This window comes from Saimiri boliviensis, chromosome 15, assembly GCF_048565385.1.
Source record: "Saimiri boliviensis isolate mSaiBol1 chromosome 15, mSaiBol1.pri, whole genome shotgun sequence".
NCBI classification, from domain to species: Eukaryota; Metazoa; Chordata; class Mammalia; order Primates; family Cebidae; genus Saimiri; species Saimiri boliviensis.
Window position 1 is genome coordinate 80,289,710 of NC_133463.1, and position 26,289 is coordinate 80,315,998.

The 26,289-nt window shown below is 35.2% G+C and overlaps 1 protein-coding gene across 10 annotated transcripts in view; it reads left to right on the forward strand.

The window, feature by feature from the left end:
- Positions 1-25,737, forward strand: part of EFR3A (EFR3 homolog A) — a 101,250-nt gene extending 75,513 nt beyond the window's left edge. For all 10 annotated transcript variants that reach the window (XM_039464555.2, XM_039464554.2, XM_074387145.1 and 7 more), the window contains exons 19-23: positions 10,886-10,977; positions 16,438-16,486; positions 17,238-17,341; positions 17,881-17,930; positions 23,285-25,737. In XM_039464555.2, the coding sequence (XP_039320489.1) occupies positions 10,886-10,977; positions 16,438-16,486; positions 17,238-17,341; positions 17,881-17,930; positions 23,285-23,390 (401 nt within the window). In that variant the 3' untranslated portion in view covers positions 23,391-25,737. The remainder of the gene's footprint in view (positions 1-10,885; positions 10,978-16,437; positions 16,487-17,237; positions 17,342-17,880; positions 17,931-23,284) is intronic.
- Positions 25,738-26,289: the final 552 nt, after the last annotated feature.

Below are 26,289 nucleotides of genomic sequence, written 5' to 3' on the forward strand. Positions count from 1 at the left end.
ATAAGTGATTATTGAGCTTAATGAAGCAGGCAACTTTTGCTATTGAGTACAGACTATTGTTATACAAAGAAAACTGCAAACTTTTTGAGTTAGGAATTTCTTTTTCTCTGTGAACTATATATTTCCTTCTATTTTTTTATTGCCTGAAATAATTCTGTTTGAAGGCAAAATGGCATAGTGTCTTTTATTCAATTTTTACTTTAAAAACTAAAATCAAAGAATTTATATCTTATGCTCTCATTTTCATGTCATGACTATATAAATATTAAATTTGGTAAGTGAATTAGTTCTTTCTTTGGGGAAATCTCTGTTCTACAAGAGAACCATTTGATTTCACTTAGATTTCTGGGTTAGTCACTACAAGTAGCACAGTCTTTGTAAATGGCTTTTTTTTTTTTAAATAACATGGATCCAAAATATATGAATTTAGGACAGTAATAGTTGTTCATAACAGTCTGAGATGTTAATGAGTGCTTTTCCATTTTCTTTTAAATTTTATACTATAAAAGATTGTGCTCCTCAGGAATTATTTGAGGAAATACAAGAGCTAAGAATAAAATGTTATTAGATATTTATAATTTAAAAGATTTTTTTAAAACAGTTAAAATATTTTACTCTTATAATTTGGATTTAGCTCTCTTTCCTTCAAGCAAAAAACCTCATAAACCCAAGCACAAGTACAAAGGTAAATCCAGTTGTCAGTTTGACCTGCCCTTTCCCTCACCTGTCCTCTAAGAAAATAGCTTAATAAAAATGTGCCTTTTAGAAAATGGAGCCAGTGGCCTGCTTATTTTCTATAATTATTAGTTATTGTTTTCCTTTCTCTTCCTTGTAGCCATAGTTTATTTTTACCCGTTATTTCTTTTTATCCTGTTCCTTTAACTCTTAACAGTTTTTGATGAAAGCTTTGGCACTTTTTAAATTTTTAACAAATGGTCTGCACTTCCCTGATTCCTCCCACCCCTTAAAAAGATGTATTCTCTCATAATGCATCTTTATCATTGACTGGAATAATTCTGAATATTTTAGTGACTACTTAATTGTATAACTGCATAGAAAACTTACTAGATTTTTCTGATTTGTAAAGTCTGATACTTTAGTGCCTGTCTGTGGCATGTGTATCCTACCTTAATGCAGAAACAGAATAAACAGTGATATTTTATGGCATACTGAATCTGTAATTAAATTTCCTTTTGCTGTCTATCCATCAGATATTCATTTAAAAAATGCAAGGGATTTAAGAACAATATATTAAAAGAAAAAGCAGAACATATTTAGTTTGTTGTGTATTATGCAATACCCATCATCGTCACAATAGTAGCTACTATTTATTACGCACTGTGTGCCAGGCACTGTCATAAGTGCTTTGTATTCATTTCTTTATGTAATTCTTATAATGATTCGGTGAGGAAGGTAGCATTATCTTTGTTAACAAATGAGGATAGTGAGGCTAAAACTGAATTAAATGATTAGATGACACCACTAACAGCTTTTCCAGTTAGTTGCATAAATTATTTGATTTTGCTGTTTTTCAGGAGCTCAACAATTGTTCAAGCTCCAGAAAAATCCAGATTTATTTTTATCATTTATTTTTCAAACTTCTACTGATTGCCTACTACTTAATATATATCAGACACTGTTAGAACTTTCATAGGGTGGAAAGATGTTAAGATGCAATTTCTATCCTCAAAGAATACAATCTAGTGGGAAAAGCAGATGAATTATTGAAACACAATGATAACTAGATCTAGAGAAAGAACGATGATATGCCTAAAGTTTATTGAACTATTGATGCCTGGCATCATAATAATGTGATTGATAAATGTTAGCTGATTACTATATTTTACTTATCTCTAATCAACCTAGAATTCAAACGAATAGTATATGTTTAGGCCTGTGCCAAGTACTGCTTTATGAGAGGGAAACAGTAGTATCCCCCCATCTGACCCATTCAGAGGTACCAGTGGCTTCAGTCAACGCATACAGCAGTTATTTGAGTATTAAGCGAGCACCTCAGTGTGCCAGCTGCTGTGCGAGCAAAAGCCGGAATGAACAAGATGGGTAGGTCTCTACTTTCACAAAGCTCCTAGTTTCTCCCAAATATATTGTTCACTTGAACCACAAAACACAGGAGATGATTTGGTATTATTCTAGGTGCATAGGAAATAAGTTAATTTCATTATATAATTTTTCTCTAAGAAGATAAATAACCAGGCAATTGTAAAATGACTGTATGGCTATGATTAGGGATGTTTAGTAACCTGATAGCACATAAAATTATTTAATCCAGGTTTGGCAGGCCAAGGATATCTTCGAGAGGAAAAAGTCTCTAAGCTGAGCTTGAAACAGATGTTAGGCAAATGCTTCATATGACAGAAATGACACATGTGAAGGAACGAGGCAGGCAAGAACAGGATTTGTTCTGGTAATTAATACAGAGTGAAGATAGACTTCAGGGAGTGGAGTTAGGAATTGTAAAGCAAGGTAAACTAGTTTGAACTCTGTTCTAAAGGCAATGGGGAAGCATGAGTGATTTTAATCAGAGGATAACATGATCAGAGTTACATTTTAGAAATATTACTTTGCAGGCTGGGCGCGGTGGCTCAAGCCTGTAATCCCAGTACTTTGGGAGGCCGAGGCGGGTGGATCACAAGGTCAAGAGATCGAGACCATCCTGGTCAACATGGTGAAACCCCGTCTCTACTAAAAATACAAAAAATTAGCTGGGCATATTGGCGTGTGCCTGTAATCCCAGCTACTCAGGAGGCTGAGGCAGGAGAATTGCCTGAACCCAGGAGGCGGAGGTTGCGGTGAGCCGAGATCACGCCATTGCACTCCAGCCTGGGTAACAAGAGCGAAACTCCGTCTCAAAAAAAAAAAAAAGAAAAGAAAAGAAAAGAAAAAAAAAAAGAAGTATTACTTTGCTTATAGTTTTGCAAACCAGAGATGGGGTGACTTTATTTTGATGGCTCGTTAATTATTCTTAGGAAAAATGAGAATGGCCCATAATAAAGAGGCATCAGTGAGAATATGGAGTAGATAGATTCTAGAAAAATTTATGAGAGAGAATTTATAGGCTTGTGGTTGACATGGAGAGACAAGGAGAAAGCCAGGGATTTTGTCCAGGTTTCTGGCTTGGGCACTTGAGTGGATGGTGTAAAACTGAGAGGACACATAGGATTTACTTACCACTTCATTTGCTTGGTTTTTTTTGTTTGTGTTTTTTGTTTTTCTAGGAGGGAGATGAGTAATATAGCTGGTGTATTAGTCTTTTTCCATGCTGCTTATAGAGATATACCAGAGACTTGGCAATTTACAAAAGAAAGAGGTTTAATTAGACTTACAGTTACACGTGGCTGGGAAGGAATCTCACAATCATGGCAGAGGGGGAAAGACACTTCCTATGTGGTGGCAGCAAGAGAGAATGAGGAAGAAGCAAAAGTGGAAACCCCCGATAAACCCATCAGATCTTGTGAGACTATGTATTCACTATCATGAGAATAACATGGGAAAGACTGGCCCTCATGATTCAGTTACCTCCCACTGAGTTCCTCTCACAACACATGGGAATTCTGAAAGATGCAATTCAAGTTGAGATTTGGGTGGGGACATAGCCAGCCATATCAGCTGAGTTCAAGTGAAGAAGGAAAGAAGTACTTATTTCAACCGAAACTCTCTATAAGTAGTTTTGAATCTGGGGTATAGGAAAAAGTAGTGGGTTTTGGAGATAAGCCTCTTGTTGAGTATCTTTGAAAGTGGAACATGCAAGTAAAGTATCCTGTAGGCGGAGAGAGAACCAAAATGGCTGATCACTAGCAGCTCGGGATTGTAGCTCCCAGTGAAAGCACAGAGAACAAGAGGACACCACACTTTCAGACAAATTTTTGTTGCTCATGCACCAGGAGATTCCCAGCGGAGGAGCCCCACGGGTCGCCAGCACGTCTCTTGTGGTCGGCGAGGCGGTTTTGCCTCCGTGCGGAGGTTCTTAGTGCAGAGTCAGAAAAGCACCATCAATCTTTTTTTTTTTTTTTTTTTTTTTTTAAGACGGGGTTTCACCATGCTGGTCAGGCTTGTCTTGGACTCCCGACCTCAGGTGATCCACCCACCTTGGCCTCCATAGAAGCACCATCAATCTTAACACCACTGTTTTAGCCGGCACAGTGGGTTGCTCAGATTCCGGGCACTGGGAATCAACAAGTTGGACGTCTACTCAGAAACCCAATTACAAAGACGATAATTATAAAGACCACAGATGGATAAATTTACAACGAAAGGAAGAAAACAGCCTAAAAAGGCTGAGAATACCCAAAATCAGAATGCCTCTCCCTCAACAGCGGATTACAGTTCCTCATCAGCAATGGAACAAGGCCAGATAGAGAATGAGTGTGTTCCATTAACAGAAGCAGGCTTCAAAAGGTGGATAATAAGAAACTTCTGTGAGTTAAAAGAACTTGTTCTAACCCAATGCAAAGAAACTAAGAACTTTGAAAAAAGGTTTGACGAAATGTTAACAAGAGTACACAATTTAGAGAGGAATATAAGGGAATTGATGGAGCTGCACAACACGAGAACTTCGTGAAGTATGCACAAGTTTTAACAGCAGAATTGATCAAGCAGAAGAAAGGATATCAGAGGTTGAAGACCAACTTAATGAAATAAAATGAGAAGACAAGATTAGAGAAAAAAGGATAAAAAGGAACGAGCAAAGTCTCCAAGAAATATGGGACTATGTGAAAAGACCTAATCTATGTTTGATAGGTGTACCCGAATGTGACGAAGAGAATGAATCCAAGCTGGAAAATACGCTTCAGGATATTATTCAGGAAAACTTTCCCAACCTAGCAAGGCAGGACAATTTTCAACTCCAGGTAATACAGAGAACACCATAAAGATATTCCTCAAGAAGACCAACCTCAAGGCACATAATCGTCAGATTCACCAGGGTTGAAATGAAGGAGAAAATACTAAGGGCAGCCAGAGAGACAGGTCAGGTTACCCACAAAGGGAATCCTATCAGACTTACAGCAGATCTCTCAGCAGAAACCCTACAAGCCAGAAGAGAGTGGGGGCCAATATTCAACATCCTTAAAGAAAAGAACTTTGAACCCAGAATTTCACATCCAGCCAAACTAAGCTTTATAAGCGAAGGAAAAATAAAATCTTTTGTGAACAAGCAAGCACTCAGAGATTTCATCACCACCAGGCCTGCTTTACAAGAGCTTCTGAAAGAACCACTACACATAGAAAGGAACAACCAGTATCAGCCTTTCTAAAAAATACCAAAAATACCAAAAAGTAAAGAGTATCAACATAATGAAGAATTTATAACAACTAACAGGCAAAACAGCCAGCTAACATTAAATGGCAGTATTAAACTCACATATATTATTATTAAGTTTCCCAATAATAGTGGGAGCCTCCAATATCAATATTAGACAGATCAATGAGACAGAAAATTAACAACAGCATCCAGGACTTGAACTCAGATCCGGAACAAGTAAACTTAATTAATATTTATAGAACTTTCCACTTTAAATACACAAAAGATACATTCCTATCAGTACCACATCACACCTACTTACAGGTTTAAATGAAATATTGGTTGGCTGCTTGTTATTTTCTTCCCTCGTTTTTTTCGTGTCTCCATTATTAAGCACAGTTATAGGCATACCCATTTTTAGACTGCATTCTACCCCCGGCAATAAAGTAACACCCCCGTTCTCTCTCCCTCTTTCTCTTTCTCTTTCTTTCTCTCTTTCATTCTTTTTATTATTATTATTATTATTATTATTATTATTCTTTCTTTCTCTTTCTCTTTTTTTTTTTTTAAATAAAATAAAAAAGTATCCTGTAGGCAGTTAGGAGTTAGGACTGGGTTTTGTGTGAGGGTTAGGAAGTTATAATGAAAATTTTGAAAGCAGCAACATAGGGGATTTTGCTAAAGCCTTCAGGGAAGATGACTTCTCACAGTGAAGGCGTGGAAAGAAAGAGGTTGGAATGGCTTTATTTAGAGCAGGCGTGAGGCCATTTACCCGGCCCCCGCCGCACTTCAGGAAGGGGCACCTCTTACATTGGTGGTCAGTGAGAGGAGCACAGTATGTGGCGGCCCTCCAGTGGTCTGAGGGACAGTGAACTGGCCCCCTTTGTAAAAAGTCTGGGGACGCCTGATTTAGAGAGTTCTCTTTTCCTGAGGAGAGGCCATGTTGGGAAGGAACGTAAAGCCCCAAAGCTGAAAGTCTCAAGAATGTGAAAGGAGAATAAGGTAATGTTGGAATGTGAGTGGTAGTAGGCTCAGGAGTGAGAAGGCAGGTAGAGGAGCTTCCAAAAAGGGAAAGGTCACTCGGCACAAATTGCTAAAGCTTCGGAGAAGTTGAGAATTGATTAAGGCATTTTTCTGGATTTTCCTGGAAGGCGATTATTGATGGCCTTTGAGACAACACTATATTTCCTTTTTGTTCTCAATGATTTTGCTACTCATTGACCCCTTTCCTGCCTCATACCTCCCCTTTCTTTTTTATTATTGGCTTCAACATGACTTTCTACAACCCCTCAACTTTTATAAATTAACCCAGAAATTCTTTCATAGTCTCCTTTGAGAGAGGCAGGCTATACTTCATTCCTTACTTTTACTTCCAGTGAGACCTTGAAAGTTAATCTGCCTAGATGCTAAAAGCAGATCAGCATGGATGACCACATACTGCCTTGTAGCAATTCCATTGATGTCTTTATGTTTAGTTATTTATATCAGAGCATGTGATTATGAAGGAAAAACAAAAGATACAGGGTCTAGGTTAACTCAGCAGTAGCCACATGCAGGATATAAAGTACTCCTGTCCTGAAGATTCTTGCAAAACAATGTATCCTGTTTTGTTGCAGTTTAGTATGTATTGATTCTGTACCTTCACTCTTCATGCAGCAGAACCTGAGTGACTTTTGTTTGGTACATGCAAAACCCAGAGTCTCACTAAATTTTGTGCATGGATATATAGGTCAGACATCAGTGTGCATAACTATAGTAGTACAAGGCTGAGGGTGATAGAAGGAAAGTTCATTAATAACTGGTAGTAATTTTTTAGCTCAGAAGAAAGAGGGACAAGCAGAAATAATTGGAGTGATATTTAACACTTTAAGGAAGCAATGTGATGTTCAAATAGGCTTTAAAAGATAAGAATCTTTATAGAGAGGAGGATGGCAAAGGACAGGTAATGATGTGTTTCTAGAAAGCAGGTATCCCACAGCATGCTCAGAGATAGAAAACGGGCATCTTTGGGTTGAACACTAGATTAATTAGGGAAGATTGAAGTTACTGTTGATAAGATCTAATTAGAGAGCCTAGAATGTCCTTTTAATTCACAAGCTGTAGGGGAGCATAGCTTGGGGAGTTATGCAGTTAGTAGTTTTTTAAAAAGCTTAGTTAACTTGGTGGTGCCATACAGGTAAAATTGTAGAACGTTCTGTCATTAGGATGGAGTGAGTTACTGGTTCTCAACTAAAGGTGAATTTTGCAATCTTGGAGACATTTTTAGTTGTCACAAATGGGGCGGAGAGAGATGAGATAGGCCTATTGGCATCTAGTGCATAGAAGCTAGGGATCTTGCTGAACATCTTATAATACAAGGGATAGCTTCCCACAGCAAGAGTTATCTGGCCAAAAATGTCCATAGTGTCAAGGTTAAGAAACCCTACTGGGTTATGCTATAGTAACAAACAACCTCAAGTTCTTAATGGTTTGAAACAGTAAAGATTTATTTATTGCTTGGACTTGCTGTACATAACTATACATCATCCACATTCTGGAATCCAGGCTGATGGCTACCACTGTCTGGCACATTACTCACACTGTATTGGCCAGGACTTGTGACAGAACCCCTCCTAACCACAGAGAGGACAGTAATTGCAATCCTTTCACATCTCCAGAAAGGGTCAAACTGTAATATTGACTAACAGCATTAGTTAAAACCATGGAAGGCTACCTTGGAGTAGAGAAGTAGTCAGTAAGAGAGAAACCAGTTTCTCACTGATTGCTTTTAATTCTTCAATTTTTGTCCCTTCAGTAAAGTAAAATCACTGTATATACAGAATGGGATTAGAAAGATGGAGCACAGGCTGGGCACAGTGGCTAACACCTGTAATCCTAGCACTTTGGGAGACTGAGACAGGAGGATTGCTTGAAGCCAAGAGTTCGAGACCAGCTTGGGAAAAAGAAAAAAAGAAGAGACTCTGTCTCTACAAAAAATTAAAACAAAAATACTAGCCGGTAGATTCCATGTCTTTGCTGTTGTGAGTAGTGCTGCAATGATGAGCATATATGTGCACTAGCACGGGAACAGAAAACCAAATATCACATTTTCTCACTTGCAAGTGGGAGCTAAATGATGAGAACACACAGACACATAGAGGAGAACAAGACACACTGGAGTCTGTTGGAGGGTGGCGGGTGGAGAGAGGAGAGCATCCAGAAAAAACAACTAAAGAATACTAGACTTATTATGTGGGTCATGAAATAATCTGTACAACAAACCCCCATGATACAAATTTACCTGTATAATCCGCACATGTACCTCTGAACTTAAAAGTTAAAAAAAAATTAACCAGGCATGGTGGACACCTGCCTGTAGTCCTGGTACTCAGGAAGCTGAAGTGGAAGAATCACCTGAGCCCAGGAGCTTGAGGCTACAGTGAGCTGTGATCACACCACTGTACTCCAGTCAGGATGACAGAGAAGAGATGCTGTCAAGAAGAAAAAAAAAAGAGAGAGAGAAAAAGATGAAATGTTGCCAGATGGTACAGTAATTCTGTGCTGTTAGGCCGATTCTAGACCTGAGCTCCCCTTCAGTTTTGGGGGAACATTATAGGTTTGTCTGGGTATTGTTCTCCTTAGCTGTTCAGGTAGCTGGCCAGGCCCTGGCACACTCTGAACCTGCAATATGAGCAGGAGCTTCCATTGATCTCTGTGTACCCTGCATGTATTGTAATTCAATATGTCAGTGAGGCCGAAAACCTTGGGAACTCCGCAGTAAGCAGTGGGCTGCGTCTGTTTAACAGTTACAGTTAGGACTGAAAATTATCTATTTTAGAAACAACTCTATCCATGGTGTAGAAGGAAGACTCACCTGAAAGCTATCCTAAGGGTTTAGGTAAGAAAAGGTGAAGATTTTGAATTACAGCACTCTTGAAAATAAATAGGATGATGTGGAGATAAAGGTGATTTATTTAGAGATGTGGAATTGGATTTATAATATGTCAAATAGAGTTGATTAATAAGAAATTAGAAATGTTGAACTCAGAAAATGAGGTGCTAGAATGCTGCTCAGTCACACAAGTATTTACAGAGCACCTACTAGTTGCCAACTGTAATCCTAATAGTATCTGAGAACTCTGAGAGAGTTAGAGGTCCTGGGATGTGACCTGGGTGAATAAATTTCTTTTAGGACTGGGAGTTAAACAGTAGCCAACTTGGCATTATTGTCACCTTTCCTAAATTCTCTTCTGCATCGTAGAGGAAAAATTAGGAGCTATGTTTTTTTCAGAATCAAAGACTGACAATAAAAAGCACTCAGAAAATTTTGCAATAGTTTCTACAAGAGGAGAAACTATTATCGTTGACAGTGTAGCATTCAAATGGGTGGACATCAGACTAGAAGCTTCTAGAAGCTTCTTAAGAATTACCATCTCCATGCTGCAGACTGAGAATATCTGATTGCTAACCTTAGTCACTGAACTTTCCAAGGGTTGAATAAGCTTCTAATTGTATCAATTGGAGTATACAAAGTGACTTCCTTTTTTCAGTTGTAATCATGATTATTTGATATTTTCCTAGCATCCTGTACTCTCCATCACACTTTTATAATTTGTGTAATTTTATTTTGTATTTTTTCTGTTAAACTGTAAGCTTCATGGGATGTATAATATCTATTCAGCAAACTGTCCCTAACACCTAACTTGGTCTCTAACCACTTCCTAGATTTGTTGAGTATTGAATGCTAAAGTAGAAAAGCAGAAATAGAAAAGAATGTATGGAAGGACATTTTGATCAACAAATTCAAATTTTCATGAAGTGGTTAAGCAGAAATGGGCCAGGAATAGCTATTAAACTTAGTGATTTGAGAGATCATGGAATTTTATTAAAAAGCACTGTCAGAAGAGTGGTTAGGGTTGGGATTATAATTGCAGGACTTCAGAACAGTCAGTAGTGAAAAATCAAAGCAATTTGTTCAGACTATACAAATGAGTTGGGGCAGAAAAGTAACTTAGCTAGAAGAGCACTGAGGTAAAGAGAGCGTCTGTCTGGAGAAGTGGTCGAATTATAAAGCAAAAGAACAACAGCTGATGGAGATGAGTGAATGGATAATGCTGGAGAAGGAGATATTAATTGAAACGGCAAATTCTTTCACTCCACAAATTGTAATGCACTATAAACACCTTTAGACATTGCTTCCCAAACTATCATTCTAGAACCAGAGTTAGTTAACAGCTTTCACTGTTTCATGAAAATAATAGAGATATAAGGGCAATATTATGTTTTCAGTTAGGCTAAATGTATTCAGTTTAGATTATGTACTTCCTTCATTTGGTGTTACATTGACTTGCTGTTTTAAATTAAACTGTTCAGTAATGGTTCTTGTTGTTGCTGTTCTAAATGCCCCTTTTTGAAAAATAAAAAACCATTAACCTTATTTCAGTTCATCCCATCAGTTTTACTTTTTAATCTGCTTCACAAAATGTAAGAGCCTGAGAACGCACTACTTTATGTATTTAGAAGGAATGAAAAAAGACAAACTGTCTTAAATTTTTGTCAGTGTTTGAAATCTGAAGTTAAGTAGAGTTTATAAATGACAACCAACATAACATTTCTAACAAATAATGGAAAACAATTTTATTTTAGATGAAGATCGACTTTCTAGAAGAAAAAGCATTGTGGACACCGTATCCATTCAGGTGGATATTTTATCCAACAATGTTCCTTCTGATGATGTGGTAAGTTACTTTAAGTTTATGGTAGAGTACTGTCTTAGTGAACATCATTTAAAAGAATGTTTTGCCTTCCACACTTTCAAACAGGAGAAAATACAACTCTAAATTATCCTCAACTAAATTATTAGTAGAAATTAATCTGATTTAGCTTTGAATTTATTTATAATTTATTTTACTGAACTCATTTCAGCTGTCTGTAAAGATATATAAACCTAACATTATATGTTATATTATCGGATTTCACATTATAATTTAGTGTAATTAAAATAACTGTAAAGTATAAGTTTTGTTTCTTTTTTGTTTTTTTTTTGTTTTTTTTTTTTGTAGGAAACTTTATAGAAGGCGTCATTAAATTAGTGGGCCCTCTAGATCAGGCGTCCCCAAACTTTTTACACAGGGGGCCAGTTCACTGTCCCTCAGACCGTTGGAGGGCCGCCACATACTGTGCTCCTCTCACTGACCACCAATGAAAGAGGTGCCCCTTCCTGAAGTGCGGCGGGGGGCTGGATAAATGGCCTCAGGGGGCCGCAGTTTGGGGACACCTGCTCTAGATCCTGTTTATTTTTAAAAGTTTAGGAAATGCAAATTACAGAAACAGAACTATACATCCTCACATGAAACCAAATGCTCACTACCTTTAAGAGGTTTTAAAACTTCATCTTTGAGGGAAAATATTTTAATCATTTTGGATCATAAATATAATGAATTGGATGTAGTGTAGGCTGTGTCAGTGAACTGTGTTCTCTGTATGGACTGTGACTTATTTAAAACATCATAGATTTAATGCTGTCCTCCTGTTTGAAAAGAGCACAAGAGTGTAGCTGTCTTGAGTTATAGGGAAAAAAGCAGCCATTATTCTCTAGGACTTATTCTACACAAATCACCAGAGAATTTTTTCATAGTCAAGTAAAAATGCCAAAATATCAGTATGTCAAGTCATCCTCCACTTTGTGGTTTATCTGTTGTTTACCTTCCTAGGTATTTTATTATTTCTCAGTGGTATAATATGCATAATTAAAAGAATACCCATATACAGAAAGGGAAAGGAAGTTGCCTGAATTTATGCTTTCTCAGCCTCTCTCCTACCTGCTTCCAATTCCTATTGATTTATTTGTCTTCAGGTATTAAAACTATTTGGTGGCCAGAGTACAGCTAACTGACATGTTTTCTATGCCATTCAGCTTCCCATTATTTATTTATTTATTTATTTTTTTGAGACGGAGTTTCGGTTTTTACCCAGGCTGGAGTGCAATGACGCGATCTCGGCTCACCGCAACCTCCGCCTCCTGGGTTCAGGCAATTCTCTTGCCTCGGCCTCCTGAGTAGCTGGGATTACAGGCACGCACCACCATCCAAGCTAATTTTTTTTGGATTTTTTAGTAGAGACGGGGTTTCACCATGTTGACCAGGATGGTCTCGATCTCTTGACCTCGTGATCCACCCGCCTCGGCCTCCCAAAGTACTGGGATTACAGGCTTGAGCCACCGCGCCCTGCCCAGCTTCCCATTATTTAGAATTTATCAGTTTTATTAAGAAATTATCAGCCCGGCATCAAGAGTAGTTGAAGAAGTACTTAGTGTTCATTTGCATTAAGGCTGGTTTAAAGTTTCTTAACAATTTAAGGCTCGATAGCAATGTTTCCTAAATTTACCTCTTCAGATTTGTTTAATTTATACACTCCTTACAAATAAGAAGAGTATCTTGCTAGTTCTGTCTTATAATGACTATGAATTTGCTGTTATTACCTTTCTGGGGAAGAAATTCATCCAAAGCCTTAGTTTATAAACTTAATTTTGTTAAAAGTACAATGTTTTGTTGACTGGTGTTTTCACCTTTCTCCTTTTGTTAACTATTCTTCTTTCAAAACTGTATAGAGAGCACTTGAAACTGTTGGAAAGAGTCAGTCTGTTTTGATAAAATCAACTGAAAAAACATTTGCATAAAGACTCAATGCAGGGGAAAGATTCTTGACATAAGCTTTACATTAAAAGTTTGTAAATATTTGTATTAACTTTTAAAAGATCCTGTTGTTTTTCATTTACTGTAAGTTATAAGTCAAATATGCCAGACAACAAGCATCTGAAAAGTTAAACAGTTCAGTATCACGTTTACTTGAGCACATTTGGGTTTCAGACTCATTTACCATTGTGGAATCTGCTTTTGTATGTATATTAGAGACGTTTGTTCAAATACCAGAAGACAGAATAATACCACCTTCTAGACTAAAACTAATTAATTACTTTCATGTGATGGACAGGAAGAATTCACATCAGGTGGATATTCACCAGTTAATGGTGCAGCAAAATATCAAACTATTTTCTTATAATAAATCAGATAAGAGAATTGCTCATAAAAATTACTTTTTTATTTGATCAAAATTATTTCTAATTTTATATGTATAATCCTATTTATCCTCAAATATATTTGCTTTTGCTTTTTAAACATTATTTTTTTTGAAAAAAGAGTCAGGTTGTTTAGATGGAGACCATAACAAACTTTTGTTTCCCTAGATAACCTGAAACTGTTACTGTAGTCTATTGAAATACCTGGTCCACTTGAGAGGTGCCAGTTCTAATATTACAATTCCAACCTCGGCCTACTTAGAATCATTTGGTGAACTTTTTCTAAAAATTGCCATATATAAAAAGATGTATATTATTATTTCTTCTAAATAATACATTATTTCATCTAAAAATTTGCTGATGCCATAAAAGGTATTATTAATGTTTTTATCATAAAGCAGTTGATTTCATATCGTTTACATATCTCAAAGCTAGAGGGAGATTTGAGAGACTCAAGGTAAAGGGTATTTTTAGAGATTATAAATTGGTGGTTGACTTTAGAGGAATACTTCCCAATGCATATATATGCATACTACACACACACACACACACACACACACACACACACACACACACACACACATACATAAAATAGGTGTACATACACATATTTTTAATAATGATGCCTAATTTAAATTAACATTCAAGAAGATAAATGACTAAAATAGAATAGAGGCACCTCTGCCTCCTGAGATAAAATTGTCAGCTTGACTAATAGAATAAAGCACTATAGGAATGATTTTTGGCTTCCTTATATATGCATAATGGACATGAATAAAACCTGAAATCACCACACTAAAAAGCTGTAAGCTGATTGTTAGTGCTTGGTTATTTAAGTGCATGGATAGGATGTTATATATATTGAATTTTGAACATATGTTAAATTTTTAATACAAAATTAAGTCACCAGTTGACTGCAAAAGATTGTTACTTATTCTAGAGCAAATAAGAGATCTTTGTTTTATGTACATGTACTCCTGCCTTTTTCTCCAGATATAACGGGAGAAACTTGGGTGTGTGCTAGCATCTAGTCAATATTAGTCACACCCTGTGGTGCTAGGTGCTATCAAATTACTATGATATTAGTAGAAATGACATAGCAACTACTATAATTAGAAAAAGATGAATGGCAGATTTTATGTAGGCCCAAAGGCATTATATAGTCTAGGTAATAGATCGTAGATAAAGCAAAAGTCACAAATTATAAAGGGAATGTTGAGATTCTTTTAGAATGGTGCCTTCGTACCACTTCTCCATAACTCCAACATAACTGGTTTTTCCTCTAGAGTTGGAACAGATTATAGTTTGGTAGATCACCAAATAATGTGCATAGCTGGTATTTGCTAGCTGTGGTGTATAAAATGTCAATCATTAAATGGTAGCATAAAGCAGTTTAAAAAAAAAAGATTTCACAAAAGGGAAGAGTGGGAGATAAGATTGAAGCAAAATTATAGAAAGTTATATACCAGGCTGATGGCTTTGTATGTAATTTAGTAGGAAGTAGGTAAACACTGAAATTTAGATAGTGTCATTATTAGAGTTGTGCTTTCATAAAAGGAATCTCTCAAGTGTGACAAGATTAAATTGGAAAAAAGAGACTAGAGGTAGAGGCCAGTCAGGAGATCCTTTTAATAGTCCATACTTGATGGAATGAGGATCTAGAGTAGCCAGGCTAGAGGTAACAAAGATGGACAGGAAGGCAAGAGTACTCTACTCTAAAGTAGAATGAATAGGACCAACAAACGACTTAAAGGGATTTAAAGAAAGAAGATGTTAAAAAAAAAAAAGACACTGATGGCATGACTTGGGGGTTCTTGATTTTAGGAAGCTGTATCATAATTTTCTGAATTACAGCAAAGGGAGAAATAGAGAAGAGTTAATAGGGTAAGGTACTTTAGCGCTTATCTGAGATTGACAGGTAATAAGTAAAAATTATATGTAATAAGAATGATGGCCTTCCAACTTCTCCCATGTTCTTTTTCCTATACTGTAATTGTTTCTCAAAAGTCAGAAGCTCCTAGCGAATTCTAAGAACAACAGCAAATTTTTTTTTTCACTGGGAACTAGAATGCTTCTAAGTACAACCAGCCAGAGCCTAATCTTATGTCTGCTCCAAATATCTAGAACAAAACAACTGAAGATTCCCAAGTTTAATCTGACTTCAACTAGAAATACGAACCCTCAGTAGCAAAACTGAGGGAGTGGAACTCTTGCTGCTTGATTTCCAGCCAGCTAAAGCCTTTGATTTAAAGAGAAGCTAAGGTGCAGAGGATGAAGTCTTTTGCTTTCGTTAGTCTCGCTGCCTTCTTAGACTTAGCAACAGAAGCTCATGAGCTAAAATTAGGGATGACAAGAGTTCCAGGCAAGTACTCACATTTCATTTCTTAATTTTTATTCAGACATACTATAGGAACTGGATATATTATTTCTCCTGAAAATGTGCTGATGCCATAAAATGTATTATTGACTTTTTTGTCATAAAGTAGTTGATTTCATCCCTTTTTACATATCTCAAAGCAAAAGAGACTTGGAAGATGCAAGTTAAAAGGATAGTTTCAAAGATTATAAATTGGTGATTGACGTTAGAGAAATACTTCCCAAAGTAGAGGTTCTTAACTTTTAAATCATTTAAAATCTTAGTTTTACTTTTGACTTGTAAACTGTGTGTGGTACCAAATTTATAGAGGCTGTAGAGTACTTAGTTCTTTTTTAATCACATGGCTAAAAATGTATTATGTGTAATCTAAGCCTTCGTTATCTCAGAGCATTGTTTACTTACAGCACAGTGTTCAGTCAGTGGGACTCAAATCTTCTTGTATATCACGGTACTGGAGACTGAGTTCTGTAATTCAAGGGTGGTTTTGTTGTCTAGGGTATGCTAATTATTCCAGTCTAATGCTAATCTATAGACTTATTTTGGGGAACCACTGCAGTAGGCCATTGTTAGAACCAATGAAAAAGTGTAGATTATTTGGTACTCTGGCATATAATGAAAACTCAGACCAACTCAACAAAGAAAACAAATCTGAAAAACTTCTTAGATAACTTGTAACTAGGTAAAGGTGTGATTTATACTGACCCTTTTTAATTCTGGATTTCACTTAAAATCACTTTTCTCTAGGTTAGTAACACTGAGGAAATCACTTTTGAAGCATTGAAGAAAGCAATTGGTGAGATATTTTGCACTTGTTAGTCCAATATTTAACTTACCTTTATTTGGTACTTTTTTCAGTGACAGAGTAAGCAGAGGTGGCATTACAAAAACAAAACCAAAAAAACTTGTTGATTTTTATATAAATGTATCATTTAAACTACAATCTTTAGGCTTAAAAATTGTCTTGTCCCATCACGGTCATGTTCTTGAAAAGACAGAATTATAGCAGTGATACTAAAAAAGGCATTTATTAATTTACTTTCTCACAAACTTTGTCTAGATCATACATCATCATAAGATCAAAACAATCCCTTTTGAGATTGTGGTGAATAAATGGAAAAGGCTACAATAACACAGTTCCAAAGGACCCCATTAGTATTTCAGTTATTCCACTGAATACCAAGATTCAGTTTAACAGGTATTTTATTTAGTGTCTCACCTCTGCAAGTGCATAGTTATATAAAAGAGTCCCTCAGGAAGGACCTTGAAGTAATTCGACTTGTAGGAAGCTCCTGTTCCTTGCTGTGTTTTGGTCAGAGAGACAAAGGTATTCTATGAAAGAGAATCTTATACGATAGAGTTTTAACCCTTAGAGTTTTTCTTTCGTGTGTGTGCCTTAAACAAGGCATTTCACAGATTTCTTTTCTTGTAAAAATAGCCCTGTAAATTGCCCTTATTTTTGGATGATATATCATTAGCTCTTAATGGTCATTGACTGGTTCTGTGAAATTCTGTATTCCTTTTAATGAGTATGAACATTTATATAGATACCAGTGGAATGGAAGAACAGGAAAAGGAAAAGAGGCGTCTTGTGATAGAGAGATTTCAGAAAGCACCTTTTGAAGAAATAGCAGCACAGTGTGAATCCAAAGTAAGTGAACAAATGGTGAAGGGATTGTAGGTGGACTGTGGTTTTATCGCAACTCTTACTTGGTTCTGTTGATTTGACTAAGTTCCAAGCTTTAGTCAAATCAACAGAACATAGGAAAATATATCAGACAAGGACTGAAAACTCTGAAGGTATATCTTTGAGGCCTAAATAATTTCTTTGTGTGATGTAAGCTGATATAAATGGTAGAACTGTTTCCCCAAATTAAGTGTTGGTGATTGTTATTGATTTGATAGTCTTTTTTGCAGTGGTTTTCCGTTATCTTGCTGCAGGTATTTTATTTTGTGTGGGTGTTTATTTGTTTTTAACAGTGAGACTAGGAAAGGTGAAAAAAGATAACCCTTATATTAAATTCTAATAGATAAGACAGATCAAACCAAAACATTAAAGCATTGCATACTTAATAATTAATCAGCTTAATAGTCACAGTTACACTTTGTCCTTTGTTTCTTAAATTACATTGGTATTATTACATGTAGATACTTAGAAAATAATCCTTAACATTATTTTCTTTTTTGCAGGCAAATTTGCTTCATGATAGACTTGCTCAAATATTGGAACTCACCATACGGTAAGGGTTTTGTTACTATAATAGCAATAACTCACACACACTAATAGAACCTGTCAGACCCTTATGAATTTGTGGTTCATTATTTTAAGGTATTATGTTTAAGTAATGCTTATTATTTAGGATTAACATAAGATCATGTAGGTAATCCTTTGCTTAGTAGTCATTTCTGTTTATTAGGCAGAGTCTGATACCCTTTCTTGACTAGTTGTCTCCTAGCTTTTCTAGCATCTTTTTTAGACTATTCATTTCTTCCTGATGATCTTATAAGGACATCTGGGTAATTTGAAAGACCCATATTCTAATCTTATGTTTAATTAAGAAAATGCTCATATTGAATCATTTTGATCTGCAAAACAATGCATTTTAATATGTCAGCCTCATGGTTCTTTTCAGGGCAGTAATAAGTCTCGCTATACAGATGACTCATTTCAATTATTACACTTTCCTTTAGTTTTTTTTTTACATAATATTCATTTGCATTCTGTTGTGAATTATTATGCTCTTTGATTATCCTTTGTCTATACATTAACAAGAAATGTAGCACCTGAAGGAAGGGGAGGCAAACTCTAGGTTCCATCTACAGAAGGAATTTTTACATAGTCTTATACTGAGTTCAGTGTGGAAACCCACCTTTATGACAGTTGGCCAGTAGGGATAGCTATGCTTCTGGAAATATTTTGTATATCAGCTGTATCTTTTGTATTTTTAACTGGATTAATTCTGTTTTGCTTCAACCCTGTATTAACATTAGAGAAAGATAAATGCTCTATTCCACTTGCTTTTTTATTTTAGTCTTTTTTCTGCTTTCATAAGCAAGGCACATTTTTGTCATTATATATCTTACTCTAGACACTTCCCCCTCATTCCTGCTACACTCTCTAAGTTGAGAATCACTCATTTACAAAATTTAAGAACAGAAAATCAGACAAAAATACTCAATATGTGCTAGACAAGAGGTCCCCAACCCTCAAGTCTGTAGACCTGTGCTGGTCCATGGCCAGTTAGGAGCCAGGCCTGAAAGCAAGAGGTGAGCTGTGGGCAGGCGAACGTCACTGAGCTCCACCTCTTGTCGGATCAGCAGGCATTAGATTATTATAGGAGCAAGAACCCTGTTGTGAACTGATCTGAGGTGGAAGTTTCATCCTGAAATCATCCCTCCAACCCTCACCTGTGGAAAAACTGTCTTCCACAAAACTCGTCCCTGGTGCCAGAAAGGTCGGGGACTGTTGTGCTAGACTTAGGATTCAGTTAAAATTGCTGGGTATGGACATTTACTTCTTTTGATGTCTAAACGTCAAACATTTGATACTAAATGTCTGCTGTGTACTTGATCTTATGATCATGGTTTATATCTGTTATTCTTGCTAATCCTCACCATAGTCCTGAAAGGTAGGTAGACACTGTTTTTTTCACTTTTTAGGTGAAGACACCAAGGCTTAGAGAAAAGTAAAATAACTTGCTGAAGGTCATACAACTAGTGAGTGGCAAAGTCAAAATTCAAAACCATAACTTGATGTTCTTAAAAGGAATGTTGCTAGAGATCACCATGTTACTTGTAGTCAGACTAGCATAACTATATGAATTTAATATTTTAGAATAAGTATTATAACTAATTTTGTTTCATTGGTACCACAACTACTACTAATAGCCTTCACTGAACAGTTACTACTACTAATTAACATTTATTAAACACCTATGTTGTTCCAAGCACTGTGCTAAATGTGTTTTTTTATTTAATATCTGCAGCAGATCCTAACAAACAGATAGTGATGATTCTCATTTCACGTGTTTATAAACAGAGATACATAGAAGTTAGGTAACTTATACTGGGTCACCTATTTAGTACGTAGTAGCTTGTGGAGAAAGTAAACAGACATTATAGAAATGTGCCTTCACAGTTTTCAGGTCCTATCTGTTACATTTCCTCTTGTTAATTTATCTCACCCTAACCATTAGACAGAGGAAAGAGTTTGTATTCCTCATAAAAGAAACAAAACCACAATATTACGCTTCACTCTCACTGTTTTTCTTTTACTCTGACCTGAGTATGGTTAAAAACACAAGAAAGGCAAAGAAGCAGTAATATGCAGTGAGAATAAGTAGCCTCACAGAAAACCAATTTATTCGAATTAGTAGAAAAAGCCCTTAAAACACTACACTCCCTCACCCCCTCTTCGGCCCCACACACAAAGTCAAAGAATTTAAAGGACAAGATACATATAGTTTGGAGAGAAATGTGTGTGGCAGCTGCGTATTCTCACCCTAATTTCTTGTTTCTTTGCATTATAATTGCAAATTTTAATGTTCCTCTCATAAGAGTACTAAAACATAATAAGAAAACAAAAATGCAGAAAGGATATAAGATTTGAACCATCTCAATCAATTTAAGTGACCTTTCAAAAACACAATTCTAGGCAACTACAGAATATGGATTCTTTTGAAGTGCATATACAATATTCACAAAATAGACTAATGTGGGACTATATAACAAGTGTAAGTAAATGTCAGGAAACTGACATGTTAAGTCACCAAGTTGAGTATGTTCTCTCACCACAAAAGAAATTATAATTCATTAACACATCTAGAAAATTTCAAATATTTGGAAATTATAAGATACCCATAGGTCAAAGAAGAAATGACAGGAGGAATTAGAAAATATTTTAAACTGAAAACACATACCAAATTTTGTAAGATGAAGCTGAAATAGTGCTCAGGAAGAATTTTATATCTTTAGATGCTTTTGCTTGCAAAGAAGAAAGATCTAAAAGCAGTGAATTAACAAATTCTGGTAAGACATTAGAGAAAGAAGAGCAACAGAAGCTAAACTAAGCATATCAGAAGTCAGTGAAACAGAAAATAGGCAAACAATAGAAAATATTAACAAACCTAAAAGTGTGTTCTTTGAAATGGTTGATAAAATTGGTAAACCTCTAGTAACAGTGTTAAGGAAGAAAAAGAAAACACAGATTACCAATATTACAAATGAAAAAAGGATCATCTCTATAGATAACAAATAAATATTATAAACAATTTTATAAAAATAAATTCAACAATTTAGATGAAATGGGCAAAAATCATTGAAAGTCACAACTTAACTAAAATTGACACAAGAAGTAGTAAAACATCCAAATAACCCTACAACTGGAAATAAATTTGCAATTTAAAAGCATCCTGCAAGGAAATGCATTTAAATTTACTGCTTACTTTGATCAAACGTTTAGGTAAGAAATAATACTGGTTTTATACATACTCAGGAAACAAAAAAGGTTGAAATGTTTTCTAACTCATGAGGCCAGCATAGCCTCACTACTAAAATAAGACGATATTTTAAGAAAAACAAAATTATAGACAAATACCCCTCATAAATATAGTCACATAAATCTTTATCAAAATATTAACAAATGTATAAAACTGATGATATGGATGGCCTAAATAAATGGAGTCACTATGAAGAAAGCAAGATCAGTTTTACATGAGAAAATTGATCAGTCAGCAAAATTCACCACATTGACATAATAAGAGAGCAAAGTTGCATGATCACACCAGTAGTTGCAGGAAAAAAAAGAGTTTGAAAAAGCTCAGCATTCATTTAAGACAAAAATTACAGAAAATTAAAAATAGAAGGGAACCTAACCTGATAAAGAGTAATTACAGAAAATCTATTGCTGATGTTATGTGTAATGGTTAAAGTCTGATGCTTTTTACCTAAAACTGGGGACAAGTCAAGGATGTCTACTCTCACAGTTTAAAGAATAATTATATGAAATCAGTATCTGTGCATTTATTAATTAAAATGAAAACATTCTTAACCATGAAGTAATAAGTTCAAAGAACTATGTAAGACTTAAATGAAGAAACTATACATTTCTGAAATATGCTTAAGAATATTTATATAAATGGAAACTAATCTTATTCTTGAATAGGAAGTTAATATAGATATCAGTTTTCTGTAGATTGAGCTATCATTTTAGTAAGATCAACTTTTTTTTATTTGAACAAATGATGCTAAGGGCAGTGTGACAGGATCTACATACAAGAGCAATCAGGATAATGCTGTAGAAAAAAAAAAGGGAGTATTTGCCTTGCTTAGTAGGAAAACATATGACAGATCTTTGGTACTTACATCAAATTGGACCTGTATATGGATAAGTAGAAGAGAGGAAAATTCAAGTATAGAAGGTAACTGTGGTAAAGGTAAGATTTCAGATTTTCAAGGAAAAGAGTTACTGTTCAGTTAATCTGGTTTGAACAACTAAATACTATTGACCAGTGATGGAGGGTCCAGGGAAGATTTCCACTTCACTTCCTTTACCAAGATAGACAACTCATTAGAAGAATACATAAAAACACTAGAATTAATACAGGAGTATTTTTTGTAATCTTGATTTGGGAGAAAAGGTTTTCTTAGCAAAACTCAAACACTAAAAATTATTTTAAAAAAGTCATTGCTTGTTTGGGTAAGGTGTTTAAGCATTCGGCAGCAAAAAAAGTTGAGAATTAAATGATCAATTGGAGGAAAGCATTTGTATTATATGATAAAAAGTTAGTTTCCCAAACTGATAAGAAAAAAATACCTGAGTAGAATTAGAAGCAGTGGGCTTAAATAGGCAGTTTACATTTTCCATGGGTGGGGGTTGGAGGGATGATTTCAGGATGAAATACTTACCATTAATAGTAACATAAAAATTAAGAAGTGAATTCCTTTCTGCCTTTCAGATTGGCAAAGATTTTTTAAAAAATATTTATTGTATCTAATAATTATTACAATGTAAAAGGTACAATGAAGTGCTGAAGTGTAAATTGCTGGTATTCTGACAATATGTATGTACCAAAGTCAACATTTTGAATACACTTTGATGCAGAATTTCTATTTGTAAGACTATAAACCAAGAAGGCACCGGTCAGAATAAAATTATGTATGTATAAGAATAGACTTGTGAACATTATCATAATGAAAAATGGAAATGAACCTGCCTTTGTCCACTGGATTAAATCAAGTATGATATATCTATATAATGAAATACCATAATGTCATCTAAAAAGATGATATCTGTATACATGAAATAACTTTTTACTAATGAAACAAAGCAGCTCACCAAAACAGATAGAGTATAATCACATTTAAAATTGTAAATACGTATTTTCCAAGGAAAATGTGTGCTTAGACTTAAAAACAGTTTGACACTACTGTGGTCTATTTCCCATACAGCCTGTAGCTGGCCAGCAACTACAGTGGCATTGGTCTCTGCAATTAAGGAGTCTGACTTTGATATTTGCAGATAGTAGATAGAGTACTCAGTGAATGAACAGCTTGTAAGTGCATCTGCTGACAGTGCTTCTTTGTTCTTTTACAGTCCTCCTCCCAGTCCATCAGGAACACTGACCATCACTTCTGGGCATGCCCAATACCAATCTGTCCCAGTCTATGAGATGAAGTTTCCAGATCTGTGTGTGTACTGATGGGCTTATGAAGACTTCAACATATGATTTGTAAAGCCTAAAAATCACGGCCAAGCTGAGCTTTCAGGGTTTACTTAATGTGTATTAACATACTTCATGAAAATAATGATGGCACTTATCTTTAACCAAATGCTTGGCATACTGTATTAGAAGTTTTGGAGCTATATATAATTTTGAGTACTTTCGAAGATAGATTTATGCCATGTTAATTTGCTTTGAGGTTCCTGTTGCCTTTTAAAGTTGAACATGCTTTGATTTCACTGTATTCCACTGTTAAGTAGTATATTTTAAACTTTTCACAAAGGTAATTTAAAAAAAAAAAAAGTAAGCCTTCAGAGGATTGAGACTGTGTAAATTGTTTATTTCTTAAACGTCTACACAGCTGCTTAGATGTAGAAATTTTGTTGTTTTCTGCAAAGACAGATACATTCAAATATATTCCTAGTCCTGGGGCTGCAAAACTGTTTGGTGGCTTTTTGTCCCCATGCTTTAGATAAGCTGGGATAGGCACCTTGCTATTCATTTACTATAATAATATGTGATAGGCATTCCTCATCTTGTTCACAATAAGAGGACATCTGTTGTATAGCATTCCTTGAACATGACCCTGAAAACGCCATACTTTAAATTGTCCGGTTCTTGTAATACTGTGTTTCCTGCCAAGAGTTTGACCATTCTGCTTGAGAACTGTAGAGCTTACTCTTGGAGTACCAAACCGTGCAATATTTTCACATCATAAGATGTATTAGTTTACAGGCTGTGCTTTGAAATTGTAGTATTTTGCTGTGGCTCCATAAATTAAATGAGATATATATTTAGTACAGAAAAAAAGACATTTAAAACAGCTACTAGTTCACCTGTGAAGAGTCTGTACTTTTTGATTTCCATTAAGAGCACATTTATTTACATTTGTATATTGTGCATTGTTTTAAATCCTCATAGTCAAAAAGTTCTGCAGGTGGAATTTTAATTTGTAAGATTTGAACTGACTTGTATGCATCTGTTTAGAATTAGTTAGTTATATTTGAAAAACTGCCTGTGTTTTAACAATCAAGTGTGCTAAAGTTCGTCAATTTAAGCTACTTTTGATTTCAGCTACCAAGATCACAGGTGCACTCTACACATACACTGACAGCCCCATAACATTAGGTACATCTTAGTGAATTTATCACATGGTAAAATGAACAGCTTTCTTTGTAACTCATAAAATTCTCTTAGGACATTTTTATAAAGTCACCTGTTTATAGTTCTATCTTTTCAGATTCCTTTTTTTTTTTTTTTTTTTTTTACATGAAACAGCCTACATACCAAAAACTGTAGCCTAGAAAACAGTTTAATTTTTAATTTTTGTTTTTGTTTAAAAAAATTGCAGTGAAGAATGGGATGTTTGTGTTTATGGTTATTTGGGCACCTTTAGTAGGAACAGAAAAAAGTAGAGAAATGATAATAGGACAAGCATACTTGAAAATTTTTGAATACTTAAACAAAAGTGGAACATCTTGAAAAACAGTCTGGTCATTGAGACCTATGAAATGACACCCAAACATCCTGGGCTGCTTATTTAATGTGGATCAACAAGACTTGTTTCAGAATGACGGAGGAGTCGTCGTCACTGGAGAACTGAAGGGCCCTGTCACAGTTGTCACTGGAACTTTGCCTCTTGATGAGGTAAAATGCTTCACCAATCAATAAAGTCAAGTTGGTTTTTTTTCTTTTCTTTTTTTTTTTTTAAATTTCCCCTTTTTCCTTCTATATTTTTAAAGAAGGATGTTAATTTTTGAATATATATTTTAAAAAATCTAAGCAGGGGGACATGCAAAAACAATCATCATCCAGTTGGATGTCATTTTATAGATTAACACTGTGTGCTTTTGTATGGAAAAAATATATATAATTTAATAGTATAAAAAATAAAATATATATTCATTTGCACTCATGTGAAACACAAACTTTGCTCTACAAAATTTCATGTTTCTTAGTGATTTTAAAATGCATGTACTGCATGTAAAGAAAAACCGTTACAATTAATGTTTATCACACCTTTACCTTGGTCTTTGTTGATTTGAGTTTTGTTGGGGTTTGTGTTACTGTTTTGAAATCACAGTAGGCTTCTATATGGATTTCTGAACTGGTCTTGTTGACAAGGATTCCCAAGAAATGGATCTTTTCACTGGCTGACTCTCCCATGTCTGCAGGAGATTCTGCAGGAACTGGGTTTGCACACGGTGTTGTAGCCAGTTCAGGTACTGAACATTTAGGATTTGTTGAAGTTCATTGTATTGCTATATTTTTGTAGATTATATATAAAGTGCTTAAATAAATTGTTAATCATTCTCTTTTTGCTGTATAGAGTTGTTTGTATCACTCTTTCTTTCATGACACTGAACAGTTAACATTTAAATGTTCTTCCCGTACTTGTGTTGACTGTGACCACTTATATACAGTTTTGCTGTTGTTGGAGTTTACCTGAATACATATGCGTGCGCACACACATACTTCCTTAATACTTCTGAACTCATTATCTTTTAGAATAATACTACACTTTACCAGCAATTAACTTCTCTCTACCCCAAATGTCTGAAAATGGAACTAATTTGTCTTATTCAATACCCATATCTGTATTAAATGTAATGAAGTTAGTTTTTTAAAATGTAAAAATTCACTGTCCAATTCATATGTAAGCAATAAAACATAAATCAGATTACTTGTATATAAGTTCATTTTTTATAATAGCCATTATTACATTTAATTAAATTTATTCAATATTTGCTTAAATTAAAAATGAAGAGCTTCTTTTGAGCCCTGTAGTTCAAGGCTACAGTGAGCTAGAATTATGCCACTAGACTCCAGTCTGGATGACAAAGCACAACCCCATCTCAAAAACAAAAAATGAAGAGCT